Raw genomic sequence first — 11,992 nt, 5'->3', positions numbered from 1 at the left:
CAGCAATACATAAGGATGCCTACTTTCTTTACACACATCCATAATGTTTAGCAAGACTGCAAAACCATCGGCATAATCGAGTATTATCGCAGCCTCATGCACACTTGCAAAAGCTCTGACCTTACTCAGGAATTACTAACTTCATTGCACACTATGAGGCCTCAGGCTGCGTATGGCATCACAGTGGATAATTTATGCACGCACCTGCAACGGCGCTGAAATGCACTGGCGCACCTGCGTTTCGCTGACCATCCTCCCGTCACCACCCACAAATGGCACTTCCTGTCAATCACTTTGCTCTGGGTCTGCATAGTCACTGCATTCGCAGTTCCAATCACAGTGGCCGGTTCGTGCACATGCAACAATCAGTCGATTGCATATGTTTTAGCAATTGCATTCCCTGCTGAATCGGACCCATTGTTAATACAAACAGGAAACTCTGGTTGATAGTGACCCAATGTAGTACTCTGATGATGGTGTTAGAAAGAGAAAAGGAATGCCTGTAAGTAAGGTGGTAAAGATGAGACACATACAAACTCCTCCTCCTGCCCGCGAGTGCCATCAGCGCTGGCTGTATTTGGAAATAGCACACAGTAACCTGTGACTCATTTCTACCTGCACTATGGGGTTGATTCAGACCCGGACGCAAATGCCGCGATCGCACTGTCTGGTGGACGGACGCCCTCTGTGTCTTAGAGAGTGGCGGCAGAGCGAATGCACACCAGTATAAAGACGCCCACCTTTCTTTCTCAGCACACGTCATCTCCAGGAAGTGTGTGATTAATTGGTTACATCAAGAGCCATTGGAGCTGCATGCAGCGCTTGAGGTGGACCCTACCCCACCGCAAGCACTGTGATCACTGCAGGCTGAAATACAACCAAGTGACGTGTACAATGACGCAACTTTGCTAATTATGCACACCCATAAAATGCCGTTTAGACGCCCAGACATACCTGCGTTCTCACCACTCCCCCGTTCACAAGCACCTTCCCATTACCACCCACAAACAGCACTATCTGTCACTCAAATTAGCATCTAGTCTGTGTACTATGAGCACACAATTCCCGAGCACAGTGAGTGACTCGCGCATGCGCATATTGACATACGCAAACGTGCAATTATCGGCCATAGCTTGCATTAGCGTCCGGGTCAGGCCCTATGTCCATTTCTGGGCCCCTCAAACTTTCCACAACCATTTAACATTTTGCAAGTACATGACAATACCATTCTTTTATGCATTAGGATGCCGTATCTCTCCATATCTTGCAGTTCTCCTCTCCAGCTAGAATTGACTTGATATCTAAGAAGATAGGGAGCCTTTGATATCTGTTATCATGTTACATCATGCCGAGATAGTCAACCAATAGTTACAAAACAGCCAGGAGTAATGCAATCTGATCTTCCCATGCACTTCTCGGTTCTTTAGATGATGTATCTGCATCCCAATTTCTGGAGCTGAGAAAAATATCTCTAGCTGGCCTACACCACTGGTGTTGGGCAACTGTGACTATACTAGGACCCACTTTTGATGTTGTCTGTTCAGCATCAAACTCTCTCCGGTGGTGCTTCTGTCTCCTTCAATATTGCACAACCTGGGTTGGTATAACCTACCACCCCCAGTCACCAAAGACATTGGGTCGCACCCCATGTTGAATGATCTCATTGTACAAAACCTTGAACACTTCCAGGCTACATTCTGGAGGCACAGATAACAAGTACAGTAAACATCTTATTTTGTCAACCTCGCCAAGGTGGCCATATAGTTTCTCTTTGTGATCCCAGTGTACTATAGTACCCTCTTAGAATACTCACTCATTAGTGAGGGGCTCAACCAGCACCGGGCTTTTTTCAGCCCATCCAGGTTGTGTAAAATGCGGAAAAAAAATGACATAGAGGTCCCCCGTATGTTACACAACCAGCACCAGGCTCCTGAGTAAGATATGGGGGAAAAATTATGTAGCGGATCTCCCGTATTTTATGCAACCAGCACCAGACTCTGGTCCTGATTAAGATTGGTTCGCAAAGCTGCATTTTCATGCATCTGCTCGCTGTGAAAATATGTAAATGAATGCAATCACACGGCAACCGCAGCACTATACCTAGATGACCACCACTGTATAAAGTCGGCCACTTCCAATGACATGCGTGCCCAAGTCAGTGAAAACATTGGTAACATCAAGTATCATCAAACCCATTCGCAACGGTGTTCTAATGCACAGGCACACCTGCGTGCTTACTGTGATCGAATCCCGTATGCAGTGGCCGGTTCGCGCACATGCACTGTGATGCATACGCATGCACAGAATGCAAACATGCAACATGCGAGCGCAGCCTTGTGAACCAACCTGAATCAGGCCCTCTGTCCAGCGGGGATATAATGCCACAGAAAGGGGACACGATAATATTGGTACCACCGGCCAAAGCATTCTGCATCCCTCACTAGTCAGCTGAGGTCAGAAATTCCTCGGGAGTGGGGACCCCCCCAATAAAGGGGTTGCACCTGCCAGGAACACCCCAGGCTGATAGCCCATGGTTATATTCTGCACCCCTGGTGGTGGTGGCGGGTGCTAAGTTCATAGTATAAAAGTTAGAAAAAATACTATTGACTCTTACAGGGTAGACTACAGCAAGCCTGCCCCACTTGCCAGTACTTGGAGAACAACAAGTACCAGCATATGGGGCATTAAGGACCCACTGGTGCCTGTAGTCCCCCTGTAAAAGAAAAAGTAAAAATAAGATAGGACACAGTCACCGAATATTGTTTTAGTTATTACACATTCACACAAACACAGTCACTCCCACACACACTCATCGAAACATACACACTCACTCACACACACTTACACATACACACACACTCACTCACACATACATATACCACTCACACATACACACTCACACACACACACTCACATACACACACACTCACTCACTCCTTCACACACTCACTTATACACACACTCACACATACACTCACTCACACAAACTCACACACACACTCACACACACATACTCACACTCCTTCACACACTCACTCACTCACACATACACACATTCACTCACAACAATACATAACTTCACTCCCCATACCCATTCTGTCCTTTTGTCCAGTAGTATTCATGATCGGTGTAATAAAAAAATCCATACTACTTTTGTCCAGAGGCGCCGAGAGGGGGGGAAATGGGTACTAATAACCCGGGCCCAGGATTGCTGGAGGGGCCCGGGTCTGATGCTGCTCCTCCCTGTCAGCTGAACAGCTCAGCACATGCTGCTGTGTGCTGGGCTGCAAAGGGAGACAGCAGCAGTCTCCTTTGCCTGTGTGGGGGAGTGATCATCCTGATCACGCCCCCTCTTGATATGCGCTGGGCAGAGGGGGCTCAAAACACCCCCTTCCAAATCCTTTTTTTTCTAAACGGGGCGAGGCCATGCCACCTTCACCTTGGCCCGACGCGGCTCTTGGCAGCCCTGCTTATGTCATGTCCTCTTCGGTCCATGTAGGCATGAAGTATTTTCTTAAAAAATAAATTGCTGAGCCCCCGGACTTAGTAGTGACTTGTATGGTCATTACTACCCGAATGACCGCTAGCTGGGAGAATCTCCCATTGAAAACAATGGGGAGAGTGTTCATTGGATTAGAGAACTAGGGGCTTAGCTTTCTTAGCCAATGAATGCTCTCCCATTGTTTACAAAGAAAGATTCTTCAGGCTAGCAGTCATTCAGATGAGAAGATTCAAGCCGGGAGCAGGATTTGCTCGGAACAGGTAAGTTTCAAGTGGGTTCGGTTTCCAGGAAACCGGACCGCTCAACTATAATCTAAGCAATAATAAAATATTTGGTGCCCATGACCTTTGTCTTCTTTTCTGTATAACATTAACAAAGCACCTGCTTCCCCCCCCCCCTCCTCTTCCTCGTGCCTGGTTACCTTTGTATTATTTTGGGGTGACTGCTATAGGGTGGTTACTGTTATCATTGTGGCCCTGACTTTTCCCATGTCCTTTCCAGGTGCCAGTTGATCTTATAACTATTTGTGAACTCCCTCAGGTCCTGGGTAGCTCAGACACAGTTGCCTTTTTGGGTTCTCATGGTTAAAGGGGTTTTTATTGGGATGCATTGAAGGATATGTTGCTAGCTGTAGCCATGTGATGTTGGGTCCTTGGGGTCCTGCTAATTCACTTGATGGACAATAGGACGTCCATCAACTTGATTCTGACCATTATTTGGGTCTTTAACAAAATTCTTGCCATGGTTCACGGTTTTGTGGTCCATTATCATTACTTGGCATTGCCATTAAGAAGAGGCTGTGATTTCTATGTATTGGCACTGGGTGCATATGCTGTTGCCCATTTTGCTGAGTTAAAGGGTGGCTTTTGTGGTCCCCCATGATCTTCTCCATGAATGGGATGATTATTTATTTTGTCTGGGTGGAGTTTCCTGCTCATTATTTTTCTTTTATTGGGGGATTAGTTTTGGTGTTAGTTGATGTTTGTTCATTGTTGTTTGTATGGTAGCACTGCTGTGACTCATGGAGGAAGGGTTGAGGGGAGCACCAGATCAATAGAGTTTGTGGTGCCTACATGGTATGATGTCATTCACAGAAGGGTTTGGCTCACTTTGCCTGGTCAAGGCATCCTGCCTGGTGGGTCTTGTTTTAGGCATTACATGAAGAGGTATGTGGAAGCCATTTAGTTCTGCACTCTGCCCTCTTCTCTCCATATTTGAAGCCTCTCACAAATTACCATTTGCATCGGGGAATTGCACTTTCATAAATGGACCTTACCCTATAATGGTAGAACACTTATCAGTAATGCACTACGTGTTTTGTTGTTGTAAAGATTCATACTTTATAAAATATAGAGTAGAACTGTCCATTCTGTCTGCTGCACCACAACTACACAATAGAGTAATAAATTGATATGAAGAGAGAGTTACAGTATACTAGAATGCACCAATTAGAAGAAAGTTTGAATAGACTTTATAATCATCCCTATTTTTTTATAGTAGAGGTTTTTTTTAAATGGTCACTATAAGGAGAGTTATTCAGGGATCATGTCTGTTTTTATGACATTTCCCATTTCATTAACATTTTGTAGCAGCACTGCTAACATTGACTGGAGGAGAGGAAATTATCTGGTTATGTTTGTATGAATTGTCCCTCATCAATCTCTATTAGTGTTCCTCATTATGACTTAGGTAGAGGCAGTATTTTGTAATCTCATCTCTGTTTCTGACATTATTATCAGAAAGCACCAATTATACTTAAAAATATATATATACTGAGAATACATATTTTGTTCTAATCCCACAGCTCCGTATATTTACTACAGAGAAAATTTAAAGTAAAGATTTGTATCACTTATACCAAAAACACTTAATAGCAGACTTTTTTTTACCATAGTATTTATTATACATTTTTAAGTACAGTAGGTATGAATTTCAAAACATAACATATTCGAATAGAAAGAAAAAATATGAACAGCATACGTTATAGCTCAATTGTTTTGCATGAAACAAAAATCTAAAAAAACATGGGAGTTATACACTGAAGTCACCCAGAAAGGGTTTCTACAGTTAGTCTGGGATGTATTTATGAGACCGGCCTCCGCGATGCCACCGGTCTAAATCCTGACGGGGGAAGCCTGACAAGGGACTTAAGATAGGTGTCGAAATACTGACATCTATCTAAATTTAAATGCCGGAACACATAAGGAAGAAGGACGGCAGCCCAAATGAAGTAAGTACAGGGTGCCCTTAGTGTTAGCTTCGAGGTGGAAGGGTTAGGTTTAGGTAGCATGGCAGAGTTAGGGTTAGGTTTTGGGGAGGAGGTTAGGCAGCCCTATTAGGAGTGTTATGGTTAGGCACCACTGGGGGGGAGGGTTATGGTTAGGCACCACTGGGGTGGAGGTTAGGGTTAGGTTTAGGCATGAAGGAGGGAAACTTAGGTTTAGGCACTAATGGGGAGGGTTAGGGTGCGGAGAGGGGAAGGGGTAGTTAGGCTACAAAAAGCGAGTTTTAGGGTTAGGGAGAGAAGGGGGGATGGTAAGTATACTTACCCAATCCCTGTTGGGATAACAACCATCGGGATGCCCCTGTCAGCATTTTGACAGGAGGCATCGCGATAGCCGGCATTACATACCGATTCCGTTAATCCCTATAAAGGGAAAAGTATGATCCTTGGATCTTGTGGCTTTCTGTGCCAGGGATTTCTCCATAATAATAAAGCATTATGCTTAAAGGCTACAAAGACACATTTCAAAGCGATCTCATTTTAATTTTTTTAATCCAGTTTTTGGAACCATCAGGGAGAAGATTCTATGGACTGTAAATAACTGTAAAAACTATTGAACATAATTCAAAGATTGTTCAGGAACATAAGGACCTTGTTAAAGTGATGATCATGATTGTATATGAGCTGGAACCTGAATGGTTGGGAATAGCAGGATTTAGAAGGAAAGTGAAATGTACAGAATTTATTTTATAAACAGAATTTTTCTTTTAGAAGTTTTTGTGGCAAAATTCTAAAATAGTGGTGACAACACGATCTGTTCTAGATTACTTATAAACCTTACTTATTATAAAAGATAATGAAATAATTCACATTAATACAGATTTTAAAATAAATGACAATGCTTTTACTTAAAGACAGCTTAATCATACATGTATTTTGCCAGTGCAGACTTACAACAAAAGACATAGATTATTTTAGCAGCAGTAGGGAATACTTTTCAAATAAATTTGTGACAGCCAGTGCAGAAATACCAGTCAGCCAATTTCATACATACATACGGCAATGGCACCAGCACCCCCAGACCCTCCTTGTGTGTTCTCTCTCTCCTTTGTCCTCTGACTGCTCCCTCTCCCTCTCTCTGCTAAGTTTTATACTATCATTTTGTCTATACCTCCAGTTAACCCAATGGGGAATATAAATTTATTTAATATTCGTACGTGCTAAGCTTTAATTGGTTATGGGTGTCTTAACCATAATATTGACACTTATTCCATGTTATCTGTTTGTTCCCATGTAGGCCCCTTTAGCCTTTAACTCCTGCTTATGGCAGAAAAAGGCTATCTTGATTTAACTCTCTTTGTTTATAAAAATTGAGACTTGCTGTCTGCCTTTCTGCACATGTTAAAACCAATACACTTTCAACCCATAATTCCTACTGCTAGAACAATGGTTAACATACCTTTAACTAAAATATTAAACAATATGGCTACTGCATCAGACATGCACTTATTTACTTTAGAGAGAAAAAGGAAGGCCTTATCCTCTCTAGGCCTGAGGCCATTCGACAAATGCAGTCTTCTGCAACTCACACAACTTTACTGATGCTGAATATAATCTCAAACATTTCTATACACTCTTAAATGCAATGCAGGTAATAATAAAATACATTAGCATGCATATATTCGTGAATTGCTGACGAGATGTTTACAGTCCACATATTCCTGTGTTATCAGTGGATTCTAATTTTTGAGCAATATGAATTAAGCAAAGTGACAATATGGGTGGTATGTACTAAGGTCAAAAATGTGTTTACCACATTTCTCATTATGTTCCAGACTCTGGAATGCGATACATTCTGGAGTTTGGACCCAATGGTTAATACCATCTTTAGATGGTATTCCCCAGTAGAAGCCTGTGGGCTTCTTTTCGCGATGCCCCCCTGAGAGGGTTCCCATCGGATCACTCCTAGCTTGTCATTCTATGTATGCGCAGATTGACAACAGAGGGATTTCTGGGTCATAAACCCTGAAGTCCCTCTTTTGCAAAGGACAGTTCTACTGAGAGATTCATCCATTGTAAGTTTCTATGCACTTCATACATACCTACTCCTCCAGAAGTCGTGGGAGGCTCACGATTTTTCAGTTAACCTCCCACACCCCCGATAGAGTAGGCACTACTCCTGCATTCCTGCCCACTTCCTAGTGAAGTAGGCAGAATGTGGGAGAATTTCCAGGGCAATTGTGGATTCCCTTGTAGGGGGCATGGCTTAATGATGCAATTCTTCATGAATCGCGTCATTTGTCCCTGCCGCTATCTAAATTTACACAAATCGCGGCAATTTACCATGAGGGGCGGGTTTATTGACACGACCAATCAGGCCCCGTCCCTACATTGCCATCCACCTGCTTCTCCCAGGGAGCAAAAAACAAAAATCAGCAAGTATGAGGTACTTACCAGTGATATTATCACAGGTTTGTAGTATGTAGTATGTGCAGTATCGCGAGTGCGATGCTTAGTATTTCCCACCCTATGTGCTGTTAAATGGGTACATAATCATATACATAAGTTAAAGAGATGTATGTGGTCAAAGGTGCAGCAAAAGACAGCTGATTTCCTACCCACATCCGGAGCTCAGATAATGCACCTAAACTGGGGCTACGCTTTCCAAATGCAGCATCTAATACTTTGCTTACAGCACGTTGTCGCTTATGGCAGTTCTCGGTGAATATCAAAGTGTTCAGTTTAATTCAGTTGATCAAAATGTTATTTTCTGCAAATGGTGAATGACTTTAATTTTTAAGGCGTGTGTCCGTACCCCGTATATCAGGGGGTTAAGGAGGGGTGGGAAAACTACAGGAGTAACAGAGAACAGAACATGAACGGTAATGGGAAGGTTAACACTACCAAGTCTGTATCTAATGAACACAAAGAAAAATCCTGCTAAAAAGACAGAGAAGTTGAGTAGATGGGTCACCAGGGTGTGGATGGCTTTCTGACGGGACTCTTTGGAGACTCTCAGGCAGATGACAAATATCTGCAGGTAGGAGAACACAGTGACTGAGATGGCTATAATTAAGTAGACGGAGACCCCAGCAGCAGAATAGATTTTACTGAGAGAAGAGTCTGAGCAGGACAGACTAACGAGGGACATATTATCACAGAATATATTATTTATCTTATTCCCACAAAGAGGAAGTGTCCAAGTCAGTAGAATACCTATGAGGACAACAGTGAATGTCATTACACAAGATCCGATGATGAGCGTTATAACCTTCTTGTTGGTCATCAGGGTGACGTAGTGAAGAGGGTGACAGACGGCCAGGTAGCGGTCATACGCCATGAGGGTAAACGTGGTCATTTCAAAAGCAGCAAATAGTGTAACAGATAGAGTTTGAATAATACATCCACCATGGGAGATGGTCTTAGAGAAGGTGATCAGGTCACGTATCAGCTTTGGAAACAATATAGAACTTCCTAGAATTCCATTGAGGACCAGCTTACTTATGAGAATGTACATGGGCTCATGTAGGCTTTGTTCTTTCATCACTACAAATACAATATTAATACTTAAAAATACAATAAATACATATGTAATGATAGAAAGAACAGAAAGCAAATATGTGAATTCTGCCATCTGTACGAGTCCCAGAAGGACCAGGCTGCTGCTGTCATTGGACACGTCCATTCTGCTTCTTTCTCTTCAAACCAGAGATTTATCGGAGATTACAGAGGATTCTGCAATATAAAAACACAAATCAAATGTTTATTTTTTTATTTGTAATCTTCAAAGTTCAGGCCAGTGATCTGTATCTGCATTTTATTTTACTTATTAAGATACAATGGGCAGAATGTATGAAGTCTAGAAGAGAGATAAGGGAGAGAAGTTACCTAAACCAACCAATCAGCTTCTAAGTCTGTAATTTCAAAGACTGTGCTGAATAAATGACAGAGGCTGATTGGTTACTTTGGGCAACTTCTCCACTTTATCTCCCTCCAAGGCTTAAAGGATCTCCCCCAATATCTCTATTGTAGCTTTCAAGCAAATTCAAAATAAATATAATCTATTAATGGGTAATATGTCCTAGATAATTGACTAATGATTTTCCAATGAATTGGCTGCATTTGCTGTATCCTCAATGCCTCTTTCCCTAGAGCAGTGTGAGACTATATTGTCCTGTTTAGATGCCCTGCTGAATGCCTAGACAATACTACGGGGAATGGGATTGAAATACCGGCAGCTCAATAGCCTCCGGTTCATATCCGGACAGGGAGAGTCCGACAGCTTGAGATCCCAATGGGCGTTGGTAAGTACCCTAACCCTCCCCTCTCCCCTCCTAAATCAAACCCTCCTTTAGGGGTGCATAACCCTATATTCCCCTCCTAGTGCCTAACCCTAACATCCCCCCAGGGGTGCCTAAACTGAACCCCCCTCCCCGCTCCCTAAACCTAACCCTCCCGGGGGTGTGCCTAACTCTAACCCTCCCCCCTAGTGCTCATCTCTAACCCCCCTTCTGCTAGCCTAACCCTAACCTGCCCCGGCGGGTACCTAACCCGAAGTCCCCCTGGGGGTCCCTAAACCTAACTCCCCCATCACCAGGCTAAGTGATATACTTCAAATGATGTCACAGGATAATTGGGATGGCAGGGTTGGTCTACCGGCATCGGGATTAAGATAGGATTTTGATGCCTATCTTAAATCCCTTGTAGGGCAGGTCCTGTCAGGATTTAGACCGGCGGCATTGCATCCGCCAGTCTATTAACTACATCCCTACTACGGTTATATGGTACAGTAAATGCCTCTATGAGTAACTAACAAATATATGAATATGAGGCACTGAGAAAATGCTCATTATTTTCCCTTTTTGTCCTGTAAATTGACAAATTGAGAGTTTTTACAATAAGAAGGTGGATAGGACCTTAGCTCCCCAATACGAGGAATTATTCATGCCTCATACATATTATTTATTGTTTATTCAATGATATTCGCTTACTGTATATAGCGCCAGCATAGTTGGTTGTGCTTTACACTTGGGAAGACAACAATAATAAATCAAGACTGGGTAATTACAAACTTAGAGGTAAGAGGGCCCTGCTTGTAATCTTACACTCTATATGGAAATTGGAGTGTGATACAAAAGGATAGAGGCTACATATTGCAATTTGGTCCAGCCAGACTGCAGGGGCTCTCGATGGGCTGTATGATCCAGTCACACAGCAATGTTGGCCTGGGGTCAGTGGGATGTGTGGGTGTAGAAAGAAAACATTTGTAATGTTATGTGAGGACTGTACAGAGGGGAGATATCTTATGGAATTTATATGGGTGGTTCTGGAACACATGACACAATCGTGAGCACCAGGTCATGAACTATTGTAGCAGGCGTGATGTAGTGAGGAGACTGGTGAATGGGATGATACAGGTCTAAATCCTGACGGTGGAAGCCCGACACAGGACGTAAGATAGGTATCAAAATACTGATGCCTATCTTAATCCTGATGCGGTAATACAGACAGACACCAGCCCGAACAAGGTAAGTCTGGGGCATCATAGCTGTTAGCCGTGGGGGGGGAGTATTAGGTTTGGCAGCACAGCGGAGTTAGGGTTACTTTATTTTGGTGGGGGGTAGGAACCCCTGGTGGGGGTTAGGATTAGGCACTAAGGAGGGAGGGTTAGGTTTAAGCATGAATGGAGGAGACTTTGGTTTAAGCACTAATAGGGTGGGTTATGGCACGGGTGGGGTTCTTTAGTGTTAGGCTACAAGAAGGGAGGGTTAGGGGGAGAAGGGTGGGAGAATATTTACCCGACCCTAGTTGGGATACCGACCATCAGGATGCCGCTGTTGATATTATGACAGGAGAATTCCTGACTGCCGGTATTAAATACCCGTTCCATAGCAGGCTTGGCCAATATGATATAATAAGATTGTTTTCCATAGCTGGATGCTAATTCCTACGAGGTGGATCTCATCTGTCTTCATCTGAGCCCCCAGTTTACAAACTCATATTACTATTGACTTTCTGGTGTGTACTCTTATCTACTCAGCAGAACTGACCCATCTGGGGTATTTATCAAAGCTTGGGAGAGCTGGAGATGACAGTATGGCTCATTCTGCTAATGTTTTAAGGTAAAGTAAGTGTCACTTAAACATCAGTTTTTAAAAATCAGAACACATGTGATATTGATAAGCCTTGCGTCACACTTTCACCCAGGGTGCCCATGTATAGAGCACATACAAAGCAAATCGATTCAATAAATATTCAGTTATACA

General features: G+C 43.2%; 1 protein-coding gene across 1 annotated transcript; it reads right to left on the bottom strand.

The window, feature by feature from the left end:
* Nucleotides 1-8,481: 8,481 nt before the first annotated feature.
* LOC148523969 (olfactory receptor 4P4-like) lies at nucleotides 8,482-9,411 on the bottom strand. The gene has a single exon (XM_088472460.1). It carries the CDS (start codon nucleotides 9,409-9,411, stop codon nucleotides 8,482-8,484), a length of 930 nt encoding a protein of 309 aa, XP_088328586.1.
* Nucleotides 9,412-11,992: the final 2,581 nt, after the last annotated feature.

This window comes from Taudactylus pleione, unplaced genomic scaffold (genome assembly GCF_031769625.1).
Source record: "Taudactylus pleione unplaced genomic scaffold, aTauple2 ptg000124l, whole genome shotgun sequence".
NCBI classification, from domain to species: domain Eukaryota; kingdom Metazoa; phylum Chordata; class Amphibia; order Anura; family Myobatrachidae; genus Taudactylus; species Taudactylus pleione.
Note: the sequence above shows the minus strand (reverse complement) of the source record. Positions and strands in the feature narration are given on the sequence as shown.

What these genes read in the sequence shown, in the direction of transcription:
- LOC148523969 (XM_088472460.1), bottom strand. Translation starts at nt 9,411, where the DNA reads ATGGACGTGTCCAATGACAGCAGCAGCCTGGTCCTTCTGGGACTCGTA.